This window comes from Lampetra planeri, chromosome 13, assembly GCF_965212315.1.
Source record: "Lampetra planeri chromosome 13, kcLamPlan1.2.h2, whole genome shotgun sequence".
In the NCBI taxonomy this organism is placed as follows: domain Eukaryota; kingdom Metazoa; phylum Chordata; class Hyperoartia; order Petromyzontiformes; family Petromyzontidae; genus Lampetra; species Lampetra planeri.
This window is the reverse complement of record NC_136119.1, coordinates 10,777,985-10,801,364: the sequence shown is the minus strand read 5'-3', so window position 1 is coordinate 10,801,364 and position 23,380 is coordinate 10,777,985. Positions and strand designations below refer to the sequence as shown.

Sequence of the window (23,380 nt, the reverse complement as noted above, 5' to 3'; positions counted from 1 at the left end):
CCTTTCTGAAAAAAAGAGTCTTAAGACTCAGCGAGGCTTTACTGTGCAAATAAAGCATTATCAGCACTGTTTTATAGCGTGTATCACTCTTGTGTTTGAGGAGAGTGGTGGCCAAACAGCGGTTAGCACACTTGTTCTGCATGAACCCAGCGAGTTTCGCGTGCCAGCCACGACGAACATTTGCACCACACGTCACTGTGCTACCACTGAGCAGCACATGCAAGTATGGCCCAGCATCCCCTCATGAGCGAAAGCAGTTGAAGAGGCCTTCATCCAGCAGTGGATTGACAAAGAGCCGTCACGATGTATTCACCAGAGTTGTTGCATCACAAGCTGAGCGGCGCTGTGGCAGGAGAGCACTCAGGACAAGCGGATTGGCACCGTCTCTCGCAGGCCCTTGCGACGCAGCCATCCCGGGTCCAGCAGACGCGCACACGAGATTAATTCCATCACTCCATCTCCACGGCACAAACGTCCGCTCGTTTTAACTGCCACCCACTCCCAATCGTGAGCCAGTCCTCGACCGTCTGCCCGCCTTCAAACCTCCGCCTGACGTGTCTAGCCCAAGCCAGGCACTTGCTTATCAAGACAGCGTGGATGCCTCGACCTTGCGTGTGTTCTCTGAGCGCTCGTGTTCTCATCCCTGTCTCTCCAGCGTGCATCTCATTTGTGCACTTTTCTTAAGCGTTCGTTCCATTGCCTTTGACAGTGGCCACGTCTCTCTGATCCGTGTGTCATTACAGGTAATAATACACTAGTTTAACACGTAGGCTTTCGCGACCAATATTATTCATAATCAACGTTTTTGGGTTTAGATCGCGTTATTTATAAATGTGTCGTAACCCTCCACCACCCGACACGGCCAATCAGTAAAAAAGTGTCACGTTGACAAAAGACAAATAGTTCACTGCTTTAGCCCACCGGTGTGTTGAAGCGTGAAACCACAACATTTACAATTTGAGTACGACGTTTCGCTGGTAATTGCATCCAGCATCATCGGGCACTTTTTTACTGATTGGCCGTGTCGGGTGGTGGAGGGTTACGACACATTTATAAATAACGCGATCTAAACCCAAAAGCGTTGATTATGAATAGTACACTAATTAAAAAATAAAGCCTTCCGTGTGTATTATCTGCGATGGATATTTTGTAAGGCATGCTTTCATTTGTACGCATGTACGTTGAACTTCTTTCACACCGTACGTAGCCAACGGTGCTCATCGGAGGTGCCGGGAAATGACAACAAACTAAACTACAAATTCATAATTTTTTTCCTTTGGCCACGTTTGGTGAACTTTGACTTGGTGGCTGCAGAGTGACGAGTTTAGACGCTGGCTATAGGGGAAAGAAACTTGCCAAACTACAAATATACAGGACGCATTGTCAGGGTTGGGATCGAACCCACGATCCCCTTGCATGCCAGGCGAGAGAGTTAACATCTCGCCACCGGTGGCGAATCCTGATAGAAAAACCTGGTGTCTCGCTCCCACCACCAGCCTGTGACCTCACCCCTCGTCCTCCCCTGCCGAAGAATCTGCCCCCTCATTGCCCCCTGTCCTGTTTACTGATTCCTGGCCTCACCACCAGTGGGGTCTGTCTGTGGGCACTTCCTTTGAGGACCCTTGCTGTTTAATGGGACTACATGCTTTGCATGTGAGGAAGGGAGATAAGGGAGCCTCCACCCGTCCCTTATCTCATCCTTCATACGCACAGCGGCGGCAGGCACCCTGTGCTGTCTGCCTTCCTCCCTCTGCCATCAGTAAACACTTTAATTGCATTTGCACTATCGTAATACTGTATAGTGTGTTGTATACGTCCCTAGTGTGCAGCACACTTTAAATCGTGCACAGTTTTATTTGTATGCGTATTCATGCTTGCCTTCGTACATACCTGCACGTGTTAGCAATAGACGTAGCCTTTTGGTGGTAGTGCTGGCGGTGGTGTTATATAACTTAACCGCAGTCAAAACGTTGCAAGTTCCAATGCCCGTCGATAGTTGGGGGGTCATCTCATCCCATTATTCTTTGGGGGGTCGTTGAAATGAAGACCACTTTGTGGGAATCATCAGTGGTTGTTCGAGAGATGTTGGGCCCTGCGTGGGAAGGTGGAATTTGTTTTTGTATCACTGGCTTTGGTGCAGCAACAAGAGTAATGAGTGCGTTGTTTGAGTTGGGAAGATACTTTGTTAGAAGGGTCACATATGAGGTGTTTCGTCTTTGCCTCTATTATTGGCATACGTGGGGTGACACACGGAGTACTCTGTTCAGATACGTGCAGGGAACAAACATTTTACGGGTATGTAGGAAACCTACTTGTTCTCCTGCCGCGCACTGGCTACATTCCGAGAAGATTCTAGATTTGTGCTGTGACGGTTCCACCTGAAGACGGCGGCTTGTGTTGCCTCCGAAACGTCGTGATTTTTATTTAATTTTTATTAATTTTTTTACCTACGTGACTTTACCGAAAAAAACTAAGAATAAGTTCCGAGAAGCTTGCAGCCCAAAAACTCCACCACCAGTCGCAGATGGAAGAGACACTTTGACTTTTCACGGGGCCAACATGAATCCTTCAACGTCTCTTTCTAAATAGGCGTGACATTCTGGAGGTACCCTATAACAACAACAACAACAAACAAAACAACAATTAAATATGTATCCTGTTTTCTTTAGTTCGTTTTCCTGTTATCTTTAAGAGGCATTTTGTGAAATTCCACATCAGGCAGGGAAAAAAAAATGTCGTCGTCGTCACACTAAACGGTGTTGGCCTTGCTCCCCGCATGTGCCAACCCCAATCGGCAAAACAAATCTTGTCTTTTCAGCAAAATCAGCAGCCGTCATCTGAATGGGACGGCGCCCATGAGATTTGAGATTGTAGAGCTACCACCGAGGGATTGGGAGGGGTGGTTCATTACTCCAGTTGCACACACACATACGCAAACTCCACACACACACGTGCGGCCGTGTGTGTGTGACCGCATTTACGCAAGGGGCCTTAAGGGGGCCGAGGCTCAGCGGCCGGTTTCATGAAACATCTTAGCCTGGAAATTTATAAATAATTTTCACTGATTTGGATGTTTGTTTTTAACTCGCGTGTTTACCCAGGGAATACTCACCGATGCTCAATACTCTTTTGCAGGAAGGTCCTGCCAATGTTTAGCAGTAGGGGGCAATGTTACTGTCATGCCATTTGAGTCATTTGCAGGTAACGGGAAGAAATTAGCTACAGGAGGAAATCGGATAACCCGGAGTAAACCCGTGCACGACAGGGGGAGAACATCCACACTCCACACAGAGAGACACCCGAGTGGGAAATCGAACCCAAGCTTATAATCCAAGGGACATTTCACCCAAATAGTTGCATGCAACTGGCCTCTGGGCCTCAAATTTTGAGGGACCCAGAGATATACAAAATGCTTGATGACGGTTGCAACTCAATACCGTGGCACTATGATACACCCCGCAGGAAATTTGGAAGATTGAATCCATTAGCGTCCGTGTGTGTAATAATACTGGTTGCGGGTCAAAATTGCAATAGTTTTGTTCGTTTTTACTTGAGTTTCAAAAGTGACGATTTGTATGTCACGTAAAAAAAAAAACTAGAGCCGAACTAACCAACGTCATTTACAAGGGAGGGTTTGTCATCGATGGCTCTGGAGCACCCCAATGCGACTCTTTAAGGACGGCTCCGTGACGCTATCTATGTATTATTCAGGACCGCCATCTCGTTGTTCGCATTGCATCGCGCCTCTTGAAATATTGAGGGGGGGGGGTTTACCGAATTCGATATTTTCAACAAACAACAACGACAACAAAATCTCTTTTTGTTATTTTAGTTTCAGACCCCTTATTTTACCAACGACACATGCCCTATTGCATGTGTCGTTGGTAAAATAAGAAGGACTTCATTGAACATCTAAAAGATGGGCCCCCCCGCCCCGGGCCCCCCCCCCCCCCGCCCGCCCCAAACCAAACCACCATCTAACAGAACGTGGCCCTGTGTGTGTGTGCATTGGGTCCATTACCAATTGGTAGCATATGACAAAGGTCAGTGTCACTGTGTTCAAACAAGCATTGGGCTTTGCCAGTCTCCATTGGTGGCCCCGAGACAGCTGTTCAACTCTTTTCGTGCCTATGCTGCAGGCCATTATGTCAACAGGTTCGTTAAAGGCGTATGTCAGCAGAACTCCAATCTGCGTCTCCACGTATCGATGCAATTTGTGTGTGAGTCCATTTGACTAAGACTGTGTTAGCAAGCGGCGTTTGGTTAAAGTAAGCACAACTCTGGATCAGTTTCGAACCTTTTGGGTCTCATCACCTGTGTCATGCGCTATGAAAAATAATAATAATAATAATGCTCCAAAGCGATGCATAATCAGTTTGTGGGTAGGGTAATTAGGCGACTACCGAAGACCTAACCAACAAAATGGTAGCTATTTTGTTGGCCATGGTGGAGGATGATTGGCCGAGTTGATTTCGTGATGGAGATTTGAACTCCTCTAACCGTCCGATAGTGCCCTTCAGACGGATATGCCGTTTTAACATATACTTATCAAAGACTATATCGATAAAATTCTAGTAATGTTGTAATTGTGTAGCTTTTCTGCATAGGCTAAAGTGTGCAAGGCTGTTGTGTTATTAGCTTTTTATTATTGTGCATATATACCTACTAACAAGAAGGTCGCGAGGTTTGTTTGACCATACTTCACCACGCTGGTCAGTACAGTTTGGTTAAGTGGGTGGCACCAAGTGAAGATGAAACTAAGATGGAACAAGGGAAAAAAACAACGAACGAAAATCTAAGCAATAAATCTAAACTATACAATGTAAGAGAGCTATTAAGTAGTTTTAATTTTGTGTTTCTTAGTTTTTTTCATGAATAAAAAAAATTAAAATTGCTACGCCCGGAATCGCAAAAGTCTTTCTCATAACGTTTCAAGTTGGCCAACTCCCACCCATTGTAATCTCCTGCATTGTTTTACTCGAAGGTTAAAGGTCGAGCAACAACACATCTCATTCAACAAACTCTCCTGGCTTCAGCGTGACCGCGTGCGTAACTCTTCAGTCAGCGAGTAGAAACTTGCACACAGACACACACGCATTCAAACGATACATCATTTACAATCGCTTGGATTAGCCCCTCTTCATTGCAATGAACCGAAACATTTTTGTCGTGCCTTCTGTGTATATTGCTAACAAACATTTCCATAACTTGAACAAATTCAGCATTTGCTTCTTATTATTATTACAGTATTACAGGGTGCTCAAATTTTTTTGTTACACTTTTGAGGATTTGCAACAATTGCACGAGCACTGTGCCTCCGAGCTCTGGAGACCACCTGGAGAAGATTCCAGCCACGTGCTAACAAAGACGGCGAACAAGTGGAGACTTTTTGAAGCTATTAACATGACATTTGTTATCGTGTCACAGTGTATCATCCGTTCTTTTTCCATTAAAAACAATAGTCCCATAAAGGTGTTAAAAATGTTTTGAAGCACCCTGTATTATACTTTCGATCTTTACTGTATTATAAATGTGTCTTTGAGACGGATCATATTTTTTCCTGTCACCTCGCCAGTCATGCAAATCCAAGCACATGCAGTCCTGTCTCCCATGCCAACACCTCGCTATCAAGAATCTGGAAGACGTCATTACAACCGCGTCGGTAACGCCTTTGGCGATGCAGAATATTCACGTCTGTTACAGCTCCTTGTCAATCCACTGCTGGATGAAAGCCCGCGACGGTGGCGACAGCTGTCTAACCATACTTCACCACGCTGGGTCATCTTCTTGGTTCTTTCGGTAAAGTCACGTAGAAGGGAAGTAATAAAATAATAAAAAATAAAACATAATAAAATGAAATAATTCTCACGACGTTTCGGCTACAACGCAAGCAGCCGTCTTCCCTTCTACGTGACTTTACCGAAAGAACCAAGAAGATGAATCCCTGCAGTCACGAAAGCTTTAAATCACGCCGGGTCAGTTCAGCGGTCCGGTGATGCGGGTGGCCCAGCATCGTTCCCAGACGTCGTTGGCGACCACGGATGTTATTTGTTGGCCGGGAATTGAACTCGGGTTGCCAATTCTATGGCGCAGTGTGCGTACCACTGTGCCACCGTTCTTACCGTGCAAACATCATAACCTTACGTAAACCCTTGGGAGTGCATCGTCAGGTGCATGTCATGCTAATTTGATGTTTGCCTTCGAGCTTTCTGTGGGTTCTTTCGATAAATTATGCGCAGCGTCGGACGCTGCACCATTGCTAACGCTGATTTGTTTTAAATCTTTTGAGCGCCAAGAATGTCACATTCACCACTTTTTTTGCTACTGCGTGTGTGACGCGTACTACCAGAATAAACGAGCATTGTTGCAACGCATAGATTTGAAATGTTATTGCGTTATTTTCACGCCCTTTCTTTCCCTCCACGTTAATGACAATGGTAAGACGTTGTGAGAACAAGCTCACTCACAGCCCGCAAACGTTACGAGGATAATAGAGGTTTTTCTTTGGTTGAATCGTGTAGATATGTCAATGTGCCGTTAAACCCGCCACCACCCGGCACAGCCGATTCGTAAGGTTTGTCGCGTAAACAGAACGTGCCAATTCGTTACTAGTAGAGCGCACGGGTGTGTTTGTTGGAGAGCCATGCCACAACATTTACAATCTGAGTACTGTAATTACAACTAGCTTCATCAGGCGACAGTCAGATTTGTGAAGTCCACCTGTTTCGTTCCTTAATAAGAAATCTGGCTGTCGTCTGATGAAGCTAGATGATTTTACTGGCGAAACGTCACGAAACTCCGATTGTAAATGTTAGAGGCGTGGATGTTCAGAGCTGATTTTGGGAGTTCAATCGCCTGGACAGTTTTGCTGCGTTGTGCGGCAGTCGTGTGAGGCCACCATTCCGATGGGGTCTAAAAACAATTAGTACAGACAGCGGTTGTTCTCTTGTGATTACACTTGGCCTCCCTCCAGAGGGATGCGGAATTCTCACCACTCGCTCAAAGCTACCAGTGTATCGGTACAAGGCAACACCAAAGATATTCGGGGTTGTTTTTTGTACACTTTGGCATTCACCCGATTTATACATTCAACACAGAACATGAAAACGCATTACATACTTAATAGCCGGTTGTGTTGACATTAGTTTAGTTCTTCTTAATTGCTTTATCTGTGTAAATGTGCGTCGCGAGGTGCGCCATGTGCGATTTGAAAACTGCAAAAGCAACTGCTCTGTTGAGTCCACGTGGTTCCCACCACATTTTGTCAAATGGCTCCTTGCAACTCTCGCAGCCGTCTGCCCCCTCCTCCTCCTCCTCCATCCCCAAAGGGCCATTACCCCAAACATCGGCTTCTAATGTATTTGTTTTGGTTCTCACTTAAAAGCCAGAGTTTGCTATTCGTGATGGTGGTACATTGCCATATTTTCCAGGCTTTTGCTTCTCCACCACCACTATCAGCACCGCTGCCAAACACGTATTTATCTTGCTTAAACGTCAAGAAAACGCTCCTTTTGAAATACTGGGGGGAGGGGGGGATGCCACGCTTGCTTCATATCTATCGTCGCATCTGCTCGGTGGTTCAGTTCAGTGAGAGGCCCCTTCACCATTATCCATTATCAGATCAGGCGCTCGACACGGCCTCTTCAATTGGCGCATTCGCCACCCGCACTCCACCACGCCTCCCTCCCTACCCATCACGCCACGTGCTTACGCGTGTGCGCGCTCGCCTACAGCAACAGGGGCCGCAGTCGTGAAGCGTTGGGGGTGTGTGCAGTAGGGAGGGGATCGGTAGTGTAGTAGTAGTCAGCGCACCGCGCGCGGCCAACATCGCTGACGATTAAATCTGAGCCGGTCCTGGGCCTCCCCTAGGTCGACTCAGCCTCAAACGAGTACCCGGTGCGGTGTGTGAACATCGCCACGGGGGGAGACAAAGGCGGCCGGTGCGTGGTGTTGTCCACCCCACCCCCTCGTGTGCCGTGCCGACCTTTATAGGCGCTACTACTCGCTAACAGCACTTGCCCCCAACGGTCTGTTAAGGCTATACGGGGGATCTTTGTCTTTGTGTGTGAGTGTCATTGCGCCGGCAGACGTACACCGAGTGCCCCCTACTGGTGTTGGGATACGTTTCACGATTAGCCAAAGCTTCTCGTGAACCTCTAGACCTGGGTCTTTGCCTGAGGGTGCGAGATGCCCTTTCTGGGGGTGCGAGACGTGGCCAGATTTTTTTTTTTTTAGAAGGTAAATCATCGCAAACACGAATTAAGCACGGATACCAAAGTACAACCTCCTGTTTCATCAAACCCTATGTATTTATTAACTTTTTTTTTACAAATCGAGAACTAAAGGGCTGCAGGCCTGCAGCAAAGGTTAAGAACCACTGCAGTTTAACTCCCACCAACGGCTGCCACCACCACCAGCATGCAGCAGCCAGCCATGGATAGCGTGGGGCACCAAGCGGTTCACGAACTGCGCCACGAACCCGGCGGTCTGAGTTCGACTCGGAGGCCACGTCGTGCATCATCAGTGGCGTCGAGTGATGTTTGAACCTTGTCCCGGGCCCCCCCCACCCCCTCCACGCCTTCCACCACCGTCGCCAGCCTGCACTGAGATCAGCGTGGTGAAGTTTTTTTTTCCGGATAAATCTCCATGACTAACAACGCCTTCATGCAGCAGTGGATTTCCAAAACGCTGTAAAAAAAAAACACGTGTATATTGTTTTCCAATTATTAAGAAGGTTGCCTCCACCAGGGAAGGTTTAAATCTCACTGGGTTAGACTTCTTCTTCTTCTTGGTTCTTTCGGTAAAGTCACGTAGAATGGAAATGATAAAATAATAAAAATAAAACATAATATAATAATATAATATATGAATATATCTCTTAACTAATTATTTTGGTCAGCACCCATCGTCATCGCTGGTTAGAGTCCTACTCTACCATAATTATATCAAATCTCGGCAACTCGTGGCTACTGACTCAGTTTCGAGCCGACTATCCATGCGCTGCGGTGTATTTAAAGGTTGCGTAATCAGCCCAAAATATCACGGTGTCGTCCGTAGTAGCTTCACAGAAGGGGGGTCCACGTTGCTAATTTGGTTGGAGCCAATGAAAACATTTGCGAGCAATTTCCAAATTTGGTAAACTTGTGTTCCAGACGGCCACAGAAGCACATCTGAAAGCGCCGTGCGATGCGGTGACCGCCGTCATCGTGTCGATGGCCAGCCAAAAGCCACCACCGCTGCTGCTGCTGCGAGGATGACCCAGAGTGCGCGCGATTGTGGTTTACGCTCCTTGACGACGGTAGCGCGCCCGGGATCCATCCGCAAATCTCTGTCACAGGTGGCGAACGCGCCACCCGGCATAACCGTGGTCACTACCCCCAGCGGCAGTGCACATCCCCCCCCCCCCCCCATAAAAAAAACAAAAAAATCCTTTGATCCAAATCATACCGCTCACGTTTAATGCCCTTCGTCGTCCCCCCCAGGCTTCCAGGACGTGCACGTGATGGTCTTCGTCGGCTTCGGCTTCCTCATGACGTTCCTGCAGCGCTACGGCTACAGCAGCGTGGGCTTCAACTTCATGATCGCCGGCTTCGGCATCCAGTGGGCCATCCTGGTGCAGGGCTGGGTGCAGCACTTTGACTCCGTCACCGGCACCATCAAGGTCGGCCTGGAGAGGTAGGCCGCTGAGACCCTGCGGAACGGAGTCGTCTCCTCCCTAGCTCCCCCACCCTACGCTTTCCGACCCTCACGTGCATACGTTTAACACGCAAGTAGTTTTTTTCTTTTAAAAGGTGACAATCGCGATGGCGTGGGTCGCAATAAACACTCGGCGCTCGTGTCTCCCTTGTCTCCTCCCGTGTCTCCTCCCTTGTCTCCCGTGTCTTTGCCCGTGTGACCTCCCGTGCGTCCTGTGTCCCCCGTGTCTCCTCCCGTGTCTCCGTCGTTCTCCCCGCCCGCCTGCCCGCCCGCCCGCTCTCCCGCAGCATGATCAACGCGGACTTCTGCAGCGCCGCCGTGCTCATCTCCTTCGGCGCCGTGCTGGGCAAGACCAGCCCCGTGCAGCTGCTCATCATGACCGTGATCGAGGAGCTCATCTTCGCCGTCAACGAGTTCGTGGGCATCTACATCCTGCGGGTGAGGAGGCACCCCAGCGGCTGTGGGGGCTGGTGGTTTAATGACCACGTTGTTGCTGTTGCCGTTGTGGCACCCACTCGCCACGGTGGCGAGATGTTAACTACCTCGCCTGGTATGCCAGGAGGTCGTTGGTTCTATCCCGACTCTGACGTCTGTTGCAAGTTTTTTTGTGTGTTTAGTTTGTCGTCCTTCCCCCGCACCTCCGATTAGGACGGCTCGCTACGTACGGTGCGAAATAATTTTAACGTACATACATATATTCGAAGTTTGCATGTCTCTCTCCCTGTGGTCGCGTGGATTTTTCTCCGGGTCCTCCGGTTTTTTAACCCTCCACATATAGAAACAACAAGGCGTTCAGAGAATTTGGCTCCGATAAATGTCCACATGATGAGCCACTTCGTTGAGCCATCGTTTGCGGCCAGGTCACTTCTAGACAAAGAGCTACGTAGCTCAGTGGACCTTACCTCTTTGTACTACGACGGTGAGGGTAAAGATGCAGCACCTGCAACTGCTCACTCACGCCACTGCTGTCAAAAAGGCCTCCGCCAGAGGGAGATCTAGAGAGCCCTTCCAGGGGCTGTTTGGCCTACTCTTCATGAGAGGAGGTGGGAGGATCCACACGTGACCCCCACCACGCGTGATCTGCCAAGCGACTCACTGCGGTGTATCCGCTTGACGTTTTTGGGGCCTTTGGGTCTGTGCTCAGCAATTGTGTTTTTAAATAGATACATGCAATTATGCATAAAAAAATAACAATAGTATGAACAAATAAGAATAGGTTTTACCCTTTCTGGCAATAAAACAGGTGTTAAGATGTTCAAACACCAATTAGGGCATTATTATTATTATAAACACGCCTGCTTAGTCATAATAAAGGTTGCTTTGGGTTAGATCGTGTATAATATAAATGTGTCGTTAACTCACCACCATCCGACACAGGCAATTAGTAAGGTTCGTCAAGATAACAAAACCTACCGATTAGTTACTAGTTGAGCACACCGGCGTGTTGGAGAGTAAACCCACAACATTTACAATTCGAGGACTGTGACGCGTCGCCGGTGGATTACAACCAGCTTTGTCGGGCGGTTTGCCAGAATTAGGTGAATGATGTGAACTTTCCCGTGGCTTTCCAGGTGAAAGACGCCGGCGGCTCGATGATAATCCACATCTTCGGCGCATACTTCGGGCTCACGGTGACACGAATGCTCTACAGGAAGGGCCTTGAGGAAGGCCACCCCAAGGAGGGTGCTGTGTACCACTCTGACCTCTTCGCCATGATCGGTGAGCACGCGGATGGATAGACTCCCGCCCTGAGAATGTGGAATTGTCACCACTTGCTCAAAATTACAAACTTCAATGGGCCCCACTCGATGCTCAGTTTAGGATTGAGATACCTTATAATAATACACGAATATGCATTATAATATAACAATATCATTGGATTCACTTTGTTCATTTCAACATAAGTACATATAAACATTTCTAATGGGCGCACTTCAGTAAACTAATTTCACATGCATCTACGTCATCTCAACGCTTACACGTTCCTGCCAATGCTTTGGAGTCCTTTTTTTCTTCCCATCTTCTTATTCATCTTCTCCCCCCTCAGGCTTAAGCTTGCTTATTGAAGGCTCGCTTGTTACATTTGTTGCATTATCAGGGGAGGGGGTGGCGGGGGTAATGCTTACGAGTATCATGAAAAATGATCAGCCTGCATGTAATTAAAGAGTGGGAAATTGTGTTGTTCGCAAGAAGGTATAGCCCCAACAGTGAACCGCGCCTCTAACCCCGATGTACTCACCCAGGAGCAAAGTGTCACCCCCCCCCCCACCCCCCTTGAGTACGTGCGAAAAATGTAATTACATTTAATTACAGCAGGCTGTCACGAATTCAATTTCCAGACGTGTTGTGCGGAGCTCTGCTCGCCATTAGCGGGGGCAAGCCCATGCACGCGGCCGTTGTGTTCATCTGCACTTGTGGATGTCGCGCAAATTATGACGACTTTGTAGTTTTCCCAAGGAACCGAGGATAGTGTGTGCGTGCGAGCTGCTGATTGGGTGCGCGGCCGGTCGCATTGGCTGGTCTTGAGGCGAGGCGTTCACGGGTTCCCCCTTTTGAAATTTCCCGAGTGAAGGTTTCTCCCACGTTGAGAATGAAACGGCGGATGGTCAAAAAGCGCGCGCCCTCGCAAATGACCCGTGCTCGCTTAAGCCACCGCCCAAGAAAGGGTTTTGTTTTTGAAACATCAGGTTGAGGGCGAACGTTGTGACATTAGAACGTGGGGGGCGGGGGGGGTTGGGTTGTTGTTTTTTTCCTCCGTGCGATGTCAATTTTATGGAATATAAATGCGTTGTCGCTAACTCGCATAATAAATGATGTGGTCACCATTGTTGTATTGTGAATACTGGAACCTCGATGGGAATAGGCGAGGACAAAAAAATCTGCAAGCAAAATATATATAAGTGCACACGATGTGATAGCTTCTTCGAAAATATACTACTCTATCATTAGTTGTTTAATGGCGCTTAATAAATTAAATTATTATTAGTTGCAATTATGAATACAATACTAATTATTGTAATACAGCAGTAATTGCGAGGATAACATCTAAGTTATGAACTTTCATAATCACGCTTTTCTTTGTCTTTTTCTTTTGTTCTTTACGTTTTAAATCGCCAGCACGTCGAAGGGGGTAAAAGCGGCGACTTGGGGCCAAAGTAAGAGGGGCGGGGAATAAACACGGGCATAGTGAGCACGAGATGTGCAGCGTCGTTAGTGCAGTGTCAGGGTGCAGCGCTGTGGGGGCAGTGTCAGGGTGCAGCGCTGTGGGGGCAGTGTCAGGGTGCAGCGCTGTGGGGGCAGTGTCAGGGTGCAGCGCTGTGGGGGCAGTGTCAGGGTGCAGCGCTGTGGGGGCAGTGTCAGGGTGCAGCGTTGTGAGGGCAGTGTCAGGGTGCAGCGCTGTGGGGGCAGTGTCAGGGTGCAGCGCTGTGGGGGCAGTGTCAGGGTGCAGCACTGTGGGGGCAGTGTCAGGGTGCAGCGCTGTGGGGGCAGTGTCAGGGTGCAGCACTGTGGGGGCAGTGTCAGGGTGCAGCGCTGTGGGGGCAGTGTCAGGGTGCAGCGCTGTGGGGGCAGTGTCAGGGTGCAGCGTTGTGAGGGCAGTGTCAGGGTGCAGCGCTGTGGGGGCAGTGTCAGGGTGCAGCGCTGTGGGGGCAGTGTCAGGGTGCAGCGCTGTGGGGGCAGTGTCAGGGTGCAGCGCTGTGGGGGCAGTGTCAGGGTGCAGCGCTGTGGGGGCAGTGTCAGGGTGCAGCGCTGTGGGGGCAGTGTCAGGGTGCAGCGTTGTGGGGGCAGTGTCAGGGTGCAGCGCTGTGGGGGCAGTGTCAGGGTGCAGCGTTGTGAGGGCAGTGTCAGGGTGCAGCGCTGTGGGGGCAGTGTCAGGGTGCAGCGCTGTGGGGGCAGTGTCAGGGTGCAGCGCTGTGGGGGCATTGTCAGGGTGCAGCGCTGTGGGGGCAGTGTCAGGGTGCAGCGCTGTGGGGGCAGTGTCAGGGTGCAGCGCTGTGGGGGCAGTGTCAGGGTGCAGCGCTGTGGGGGCAGTGTCAGGGTGCAGCGCTGTGGGGGCAGTGTCAGGGTGCAGCGCTGTGGGGGCAGTGTCAGGGTGCAGCGCTGTAGGGGCAGTGTCAGGGTGCAGCGCTGTGGGGGCAGTGTCAGGGTGCAGCGTTGTGAGGGCAGTGTCAGGGTGCAGCGCTGTGGGGGCAGTGTCAGGGTGCAGCGCTGTGGGGGCAGTGTCATGGTGTAGCGCTGTGGGGGCAGTGTCAGGGTGCAGCGCTACAGCTACCGGTCGCAGCTCAGAGTCGAATGACAGCCGGAGGAAAGGGCCCCGGACACTAGAGGGCTCGGTTGGTTTCAGCATCAGAGCTGCTGTGGCTGTGGGTTGCGAGCGCATCGCAAATGTTCATTGTTGTTGTTGCGCTCGCTACTATTGCTGCTGCTGCTGCCGTGCAGGGACCCTCTTCCTGTGGATGTTCTGGCCGAGCTTCAACTCGGCCATCGCTCTGCACGGGGACGACCAGATGAGGGCCGTCATGCACACCTACTTCTCCCTGGCCTCGTGCGTGCTCACCACCATCGTCATCTCCAGCCTCCTGGACAACCACGGCAAGCTCGACATGGTACTGCCGCCGCTACCAACACCGCCGCCGCGACCAACACCAATTTTTGTTGTTGGCATCATCATCGCCACCAACAGCGGTCGCAGCACGACCGTCATCTTTATTATTGTGGTCACCACCATCATCATCATCATCATCGCCATCATCATCATCATCATCATCCATTTGCCCTTTGAACTTCGCCAGCGACGTCACCGTCGTCAGCAGCAATGATATCTAAACCCCCCCCCAGCACCTTTAACAACCGCAGTGGCCAGCGTCATGAGGTATGGTCAAACAACCGCCCACAACTGACACGGATAGGGGGAGGCCTTCACCCAGTGAGTTGGCACAAAGGACTGCCGATCAGTTGTATCATCATCAACGTCGTCGTGGTCGTGTTGTTGTTGTTGTCATGTTTGCAGTGAATGTTTGTGTCTGGTTGCGCCGGTGCGGTGCGGGCACCTAACGCGACAGTTTACCCATCGCCCCGAGCTTCATCTCCCACTCGATATTTACCCAGAATGCTCCTAGGCAGGTGTGACGTCACACGCGTCGGCTAATTCGACGTCACAGACACACGCGTGCGCGCGTCTTGACTAAAGGCAGTTTACCTTAAGGAGGCGGAAGTCACATTTCAAGTTCGTCTCAGGACGTCTGGTAAACCACGAGCGCTACTCAGGGACGCGCGTGGGGAGATATGACCTCCCTTGCCTGATACACAATATGTCGTGGGTTCGATTCAGACCCTGACGCCTGTATTTTCTGAGTTTGCATGTTCTTCCTGTGGTCGTGTGGATTTTTCTCCGGGTCCTCCGGTTTTTCCCCATCCACGTTTAGAATCATCACGCGTTTGGAGTACTTGCCGGCTATAAAATTTGCATGCGATGAGCCGCAGCGTTGAGCTGCCATTTGTGGCCAGGGTCGCTTCTGAAAGAGAGCTACATAGCTCAGTGGAATTTGCATGGTAAAATAAAAAAAAATATGCATATTTAGCTAGTTAGCAGTTAGTTCAAATGATTCCCCGGACTGTCTCCGTGCTGCGATCGAGCGCCGTCATCCTCCTCCTCCTGCGGTCGCCCAGGTTCACATCCAGAACGCGTCGCTGGCTGGCGGCGTGGCGGTTGGCACGTGCGGCGACATGATGCTCAGCCCGTACGGCGCCCTCATCCTGGGATTTATCGCCGCCATCATCTCCACCTTCGGCTTCAAGTACCTGACGGTACGTGGAAGCACCGCTCCCTCTCTCGCGCCGGACACAACGCAGCACCAGCAGCACCAGCAGTTCCAGCGGTAGAGTAACGCACGGCTTTGTTGACATTTTGCGGCAAAGCCTCGGCGAGTGTTGACATTTTTCAAAACGGTCCAGGAATTGAAATGTGTTTTGGCCAATTCCATTGACGAGTGGTTGGCAACTCGAGGCGCCAGCCTGCTACGGCGCTGTGCTTCGCGCGCTTGACTCGCAATCGGGAAGGTTGAGAGTTCAAAATCCGGGTCAGGGTTCAACTCAGCCCATCCATCATCCCTGCGGGGTCGATAAAAATAAGTACCACGACGTTGTCGTTCTCTGGACGTTCTGGTCCCCGACGTGGAAATGTGGAATTTCCACCACTGGCTCAGGTGGTGCCAGGAAAGATGAGCTCTCCTGCACTGCTCTGGCTTTGTATTATAGGCTGGATAGGAGCACATCTGTTATAAGCACACTTCTATTATAAGCAACACATGCTTACAGCTGACATTATGCTTGTGGAGAGGGTGGGTGGGGGGGGCAGCAAAGGGCAACTCTGATACAAGCACACGAGGGGTGTGCTTGTATCCAGCTTCTGCCGTACGATGAGTGGGAGGTTCAGGTCTTCTTCGTGCTCTCACGCGAGTGTGACGGCGCGCATCGCTCTGCTTGCGCCGTTGAACTCTCGCCGGAAATTCTACATTCCCATTGCAAGTTGTCATTAACTGCCACCCGCTGCCGCTACACATCAACCCAGAACGGACCGCGTGCGTACGGAGCGATTTCCAGTTTGTATTTTTTTGTTGACTGCTCGCGGTAATGCCCCGCTCCGCCTGATTATGCACTCTGGGCCTCGGGTTCACGTGCTCGTCTGGCGTCTCAATGGGTCCAATTTGTTTTTCTTCTTCATGAAACTATCCCAGTTCCTCCATCAGCAATAATGGAGCAAGTCGGCGACGAGATTTGTTTTGCCGCATTTTTATCCAAGCGGTCGCTCTCAGCCGCCGTGTGTTTATGCGGGCAGATGCTCGGGCTTTGGACCTGATAAAGATTTTTCGTTTTTTTTGTCGGAGGAGGAAAGCAGTGTTATACTGTGGCCTCTTAGATTTTTTTTTTGAAGGGCGCTATACAGAAATTGACAATGAAATATATTGATCTGGTGGTCCCCTTGAAATTATTTGAGCTTTGGAGGTCATCAGACAACAAAAAAAAACATCTTGTGGCTGGGAGGTTGCAGCGCTGTTTATTGAGAATCGCTCACAGCTGAAAGGCTTCGTGTTAAAATGTAATAAAAACAAATTAACGAATTTGCCTTATTAGCTTTATCAAAGTTAAAAGCTTGATAAGGCACGGTTGGCTAGGTACGGTGTGAAAGAATTCGAACATCCGTTATCAAATGCTTCAAACGAGAATGCGGCGTTGAAACACACAGCAACACTACCTGCCATTTGTCACGAAGCGAAGCGGTGCTAATGTCACCGCTGAGCGCGTGCCAGGCTAGGTGCACTTTGTGGTCCCGTGGGGTCAGAGGTTCTTGGTAGAGACCCAGATGGTGTGCGCTAACAGAACAGAGATTTAAGATCTGGATTCCTGACTGTGTCAACCCTTTGATTTCATTTTATATTGCATCATTCATACGATTGCATCTCAAACCCCTGTACAAATATGAAATGTTACATTAAAGTAGGGGCTCAAACCCCATACAATCATCATTGTGAACACGTTTGTACGCACATATGCACCCACACACGTGCATATCCTGGCCAAGCTTCAACTCAGTCAATCATCCCTCCATATTCAATAAAATGAGCACCAATTTGTGACTGGCAAAGGAATGTGGAATTCCCATCACGAGCTCAGGGCCATCATCAGGGGAGTGGGGAGCACTTCCCCACTGCCCAATTATATATTTTATAAATTACTATTGTTATACTGTACTCGGGTTTTACTACCATGTTGTCATGGCTAGCGTGTTGGACCTGCAAAGGTGTGGACACGTTTCTCAATCCCTCCACCTCCATCCACCAAAGCAGTATAGATATATACAGTGAAGTTACTCAATCGGCAGGTCACGTGCAGTGGCGGGGTAAAGTGTGGACGTTGCTCCCACTTCTTCGAGGACGTTTGGCCAGCGTGCGTAGAAGAGTATGCCAAAATATAACTTCTGGACGATAGGAGCGGAAAATACAAGGAAGGTGAACAAACCACCCAAACACGTACAAATGAAACTGAACCATCCCCGTCGTCCGAGGCAAAGCCGGTGATCCGCCAATCCTTTGCCTGCGATGTCCCGACGACCCCTTGACCACTTCGCAGCCCGTCCTGGCCTCCAAGCTGAAAATCCAGGACACCTGCGGCGTTCACAATCTGCACGGCCTCCCGGGCATCCTCGCGGGCATCGCCGGTGCCGTGGTGGCTGCGTGCGCCTCCGAGGAGGTGTACGGATTCAGGTACGGCAAAACGACGCGGTGGAGGGGGGGGGGGCGGAGGCGGTGGTGGATGGTGGCGGCGTCAACGATGTACGCCGTGGTGCGGTGGTGACGGCGCTCTCGGCTCCGTAGCCGAGAGCGGTTGGCGGATCGCAGGTTGCGTGCGGCGGGGGTTAAAGTTTGGATGATAATCATAATAATGATGACACTTTCGTTTCATATATACATAACGTCATTCATGCCAACAACGCTGTATGTTCATTTATTTATGAGCACCAAATCATATATAATCGGCCGGCTACGTACAGCGTGACAGAAGCCCAACACACACGCACACACACCAAGCAAATGAAAACCCTCCCACCTCTTCCAAGATATCTTCCTGGCGTGGAAGAGTAGGCCAAATTCCCCCCTCTGGGTGCGAGGGTGGAGGACGACTTGTGTGGGGGTGGGGGGAGGGGGTGGGAGATTCTCTACATCTCCCTCCAGTCGACGCGGGTGCCAGCGGTGCGAGCAAAGTGCAATCGCAGGGCTGCGCCGTTTACCGTCACCCCGTCCTGTCGCCCGCCGCAGCCTGTACCGGACCTTCCCCGACCTGGTGCCGAGCGACGTGAACAGCGTGGAGTTCAAGCGGATCGCGCAGGTCTACAAAGACATTGAACCCGGGCAGGGGCGCACGCCGCTGCTGCAGGGCGGCTTCCAGGCGCTGCAGATCCTCGTCACGCTCGGCATGGCCATCGGAGGCGGCCTCATTACCGGTGAGATCCCACACGTGCATCGGCATCCACTCGCTCACCCGCTCGCCCGCGATAAATCGTTCTCGTCGACGACATCGGAGGAGGCACCATCGTCGTTGGTGAGATTTGCTGTGAATTCGTAATTCATATCCTGGGCCAGATTTAGTTGGATGGGGGGGGGGGACCGGGTTGTTATAGCTTTGAGGGGCCCCCCTCTTTGCGTATTCACTTCCTTCCATTCACTGTTTTACCGCCAGCCATGTCCGATGATGCCAAACGCTACGTTGCGATTGACCTTGGCTTTTTGGGTTCTGGCCTTTTCAATGTCATACATGAATTGTAAAGTCAGTTCAGGTGTTGACACGAACGGAACTATTTTAATATCCGTTAATCTGGCCCTGTGCTTACCACTCGAAGAGACAAAGATTCCCCGTATAGCCTTAAGAGACTGTTGGGGCAAGTGCTGTTAACGAGCACCTATGAAGGCCGGAACGGCACACGAGGGGGAGGATGGCCAACACCACGCCTGACCGCCTTTGTCTCTCTCGTGGCGATGTTTAAACACCGCACCAGGTACTCATTTGAGGCTGAGTCGACCTATGAGAGTCCCAGGACAGTTCCAGGTAGTGGGAATCAAACTCGGGTCTCCGGGTTCGTAGCGCAGCTCAATAACCGCTACACTGCCGTTTACCACTCATCCACCTGCTCACCCACACGTCATGATAACCATCATCGTCATCATCGGCCAAAACCATCACGCTGCCTCCCCAAGCCATCGCCATCTCGCACAGTCCTGTGAAGCAACATCCCGCCCGGCAGTTGCTTGCGAGCCGATTTCCATCGCTCCATCACCACGGAGGACGCGCTCCGGGACACGTTCCATCGCCTCGGCTGCCACGTCGTAGCCATCGTCACCCGACGGCCATCATCTCTTGCAGCGGCGTGATGCGTGCGCTCTAACCGAGGCGCCTCCGGGCCCAATATAACTCGACGTGGCCAAACAAATGAGCTGAACGCCAGTGCGAGAATGACGCGAGCGTCTGCGCGAAATCTTGTGCTAAATTTACACAATGATTCAACACCATTGGGCATTGGGGGGGGGGGGGGGAGGGGTTCATCGTATTCTTCCCTTTTTAATTTGCACCTACGGTAAATGTTTGCGTCGCCGGTGAACGTCACTCGGTGTGACACTTCTCGCCGAGAGAGAGAGACGGAGGAAGACGGAACCCCAGAAGCCCCCCGCGCGTTGCAACGTCGCATTTCAATGGCGGTGGATGACACGTTTGTGACTGCAACGCGTTTCCCCTTCCCCCCCCCCCCCACCTCCTTTCCTGTCTGTCGCAGGATTCATCCTCAAGCTGCCCTTCTGGGGGCAGCCCCCCGATAAGAACTGCTATGAGGACAACATCTACTGGGAGGTACAAGGCGCGCGGCGCACACGCGCACACACGCACAAATGCACACACGCGCTCACACGTGCACAAACGCACACACGCGTGCACACGCACACACGCGCACACACGCGCTCACACATGCACAAACGCACACACGCACGCGCTCGCACACGCGCGCAGACACGCACGCGTGCGCCACCGTGTTTTCCGTGCCCCACGATGCCACTTGCGTGTTGTTCGCACCGCCATGCGATCCCCTCCATGTGACCCATGCCCGGTTCCTAACCACGCACAGCAACGGTGGCCCATGACCGGTTCAGATAATCCTTACTGGGTAGTAAGGATTATCTGAACCGGTCATGGGCCTTCCTTAGGTCGGCTCAGCCTCAAATGAGTACCTGGTTGCAGTGATGTGTAAACATCATCACTGGGGAGACAAAGGCGGTCGGGCGTGGTGCTGGTCAGCCACCCCCTCGTGTACCGTGCCGGCCTTCATAGGTGCTCGCTAACAGCACTTGTCCCAAAAGTCTGCTAAAGGCTACGCGGGGGATCTCTGTCTTTGTCTATTTTCTTGGACGTTAACACACGTGCCGATGTGCTTGTATGTGCGATGTTTGCCAAGGTCCCTGGGGAGGGGGAGGAGGAAGAGGAACTGGGTTCCGTTCACCAGAAGCTTGGCGGAGATGGGGAGCAAGCATAAGATGAGCACAGCCACCACCACCACCGCCACCACCGCCACCACTATCGCCACCACCACCGCCACCACCGCCACCACCACCGTGGCCACCATATATGCCAAGACTCTCACGCAACGCTCACCCACAGACCCTTGCTCATGTGCCTTCCAGCATCCCAAAACACTCCAACGTCAAACGAATGTTCATAGACTCACCAACACTCGTATTCGTCAATTGGCGTCAACACGTCATTGTTTATTGCGCCAGCCGGGATCAGATTTAACAATTTTGCAGCATTATCCAGTACCCTGCAGTGTTGAAAAGTTACACGAATCGAGGCAGTTTTGCTTTCCGGCAAAATGTTTTCAAAGAGGAGGTAGGTTTAGTGAATTAAGATTGTGTTTGTTTTTATTTTTTTCATCATCATCAATTTCCTTCCCACTGACACATGTGAACATGTCTTGCAATGTCTTCTGCTTGACAAGTAACATTTGAAACTTTTTTAATAACGGATTTGGAAAATAAGACATAGTGCACAACAAGTATAAGTTTGTAGTTTTGAGTGGCTGATTAGAGTCTATAAACCAGGGTGCCATGAATTGTTTAATAAACATTTATCCATTGTTTTACGCTCTTCAACCTTGAGCTGAAGTTAAATGATGCAACGTTTATGCAATTAACAATCGCGTCTCCAAATGTCACGCATCAGCCTATTTTAACCAATTTACACTTTTGTACTTCCATTTTTCATACTATATTTTACCTTATTGACCTATTCTAGCCAACACCACATACATTTTTGACAATAACACAGTTCATGCGAGGCCAGTCCCACCCAGCCCTTCTTGCCTAGAAAACCCAGCCTAAATATCTAATGCAAGGGAAAACATTTTCTGAGAAGAAAATATTTTCTAAGAGGAAAATGTTTCCTAATTTTTGTCCTAATGGGGAGAGAATTCAAATACTACTTTATGCAAGCTTCATGACACTAGTTTTGTATTCATAAACGTTTGTGTCGTTTGCCACCAATTTTTGTACGCGCTGACATGTTGCCCTTGACGACTCTATCAATGCCACGTGACTTCATCCAGCCAATAACAGCCATGTTCGCCTGTGCAACAGTCAAACCGTTTTCGCCTTGATGTTGAACAAGTTGCATGTTCGCAGAGCCAAATTCACCTTTAATGAGGCGCTCATTGCAGTCCCTGTAATACCGAACGACAAAATAATGATCACGTGCAGCATTATTGCTGAATAGTTGCACCGTTAAACGTCAGTTTTTAGACACATGTTCTTGGGTCTTTCGGTAAAGTCACGTAGATGGATAATGTTGGGTCTTTACCGAAAGACTCAAGAATATGAATTCCTGCAGTCACGAAAGCTTTAAGTCAAGGTTTTAGGCACATGCTGCAATCAACCTGTCCCAACAATTAGCATCGTGTCTTTCTGTCCAAAACTATAATTCGGTGACCAACTCAACAAAAGTCGTTTTGAAAAAAATGCTACAGAACTTTAACATGACAGGAAAATATTTTTTGGTTTTATTTTATTGCTATGATGAAACAATTTACAGGGTGCATTGCAGATTTTGTTTTCTGGTCTAAATTTTATTTTTTGTATTCTCTTCCTGAATACGGCATTTGCACTGCCCACATTCATGCACAAGCCATTCCGTACTCGGGGCAAGCCTTAAACAAGGCGGACAACACCTCTGAATAAATATATTTTCAAAGAAGCGCGTTCCCATAAAACGAATCCGCTGCAGGTATTTTTTAACAGGGATATCATATTTTAAACATTGCTATTCTGAAATAATGCATTTTAAAAGCGTGAACGCAATTTTTACTTAGTGCTTTTGTTCCCTTATTACTCAGCCTTTTGTTTTAAAAAAGCATCAGCTATTAAACTACGATATATTAATAATGATAATTGCGTAACATCCATCGCAGCTGTCTTGAGTTTAAGTTAACATCACTTTCCGCACAAACACCTTTCACTTGTTGACGCTACCCAACAGGTTCTTTTTTTACCACCCTCCTGAAATAAAGATGAAGCAGCAATAAACGGATTATCTTCTAAACCTTTTGTGTAATCTACGTTTAGTTCATTATACACGCGCTGATGCTGCATTCCAGTGGCGGTTTGTGATTCCAGGTTAAAGAGATGGCAAACAAGGAGGCAATGAAGTGCCCACTTTGGGAGTTTCCAGTCTCAGGTGATGATGGACTCACGTGGACTAATTGATAATTGGAACACGGTTGCAATGTGTGGTGGTGATGCTGCACCATTGTTTTGGCACCCACACCTCACCAGTTTTCCTGCAAAGCTTCGCGGTGGAGACAGCGCCGATGATGGAGCCATCGCCTTGTGTGTGCCTCTCTTGTCAGTGGGTCCACCTGTGCTGACGATGAAGCCACTGCGAGCGGGGTTTTTATTTTTTGTTTCTTGTTTCCATACTGAATCCACGTGCACGTGCGTCATCGACCTGATACAGGAAGAAAAACAAACCTGAGATGGACTTTGTCTCGTGTATCCGGAGCCGGTAATTGTCACGACTGCATTTTACTTTTTTTTTACAAAAAGGGGCCCCACACGGTTTCACAACGCCTCTGAGCAGCAGCGGTTGAAGATGTGCT

General features: G+C 49.9%; 1 protein-coding gene across 2 annotated transcripts in view; it reads left to right on the top strand.

The window, feature by feature from the left end:
- The window catches only part of LOC144722062 (ammonium transporter Rh type B-like), a 28,320-nt gene extending 5,496 nt beyond the window's left edge, over nucleotides 1–22,824 (top strand). Inside the window, exons 1-10 of one of the 2 annotated variants that reach the window (XM_078600155.1) lie at nucleotides 5,025–5,045; nucleotides 9,483–9,675; nucleotides 9,984–10,134; nucleotides 11,268–11,415; nucleotides 14,134–14,300; nucleotides 15,364–15,501; nucleotides 17,824–17,957; nucleotides 18,510–18,694; nucleotides 20,018–20,091; nucleotides 20,690–22,824. In XM_078600155.1, coding sequence (XP_078456281.1) covers nucleotides 9,503–9,675; nucleotides 9,984–10,134; nucleotides 11,268–11,415; nucleotides 14,134–14,300; nucleotides 15,364–15,501; nucleotides 17,824–17,957; nucleotides 18,510–18,694; nucleotides 20,018–20,091; nucleotides 20,690–20,767 — 1,248 coding nt within the window. In that variant the 5' untranslated portion in view covers nucleotides 5,025–5,045; nucleotides 9,483–9,502 and the 3' untranslated portion in view covers nucleotides 20,768–22,824. Of the gene's footprint in view, nucleotides 1–5,024; nucleotides 5,046–9,482; nucleotides 9,676–9,983; nucleotides 10,135–11,267; nucleotides 11,416–14,133; nucleotides 14,301–15,363; nucleotides 15,502–17,823; nucleotides 17,958–18,509; nucleotides 18,695–20,017; nucleotides 20,092–20,689 lie in introns of those variants that run through there. The other variant, XM_078600154.1, reaches the window with a different exon arrangement.
- Nucleotides 22,825–23,380: the final 556 nt, after the last annotated feature.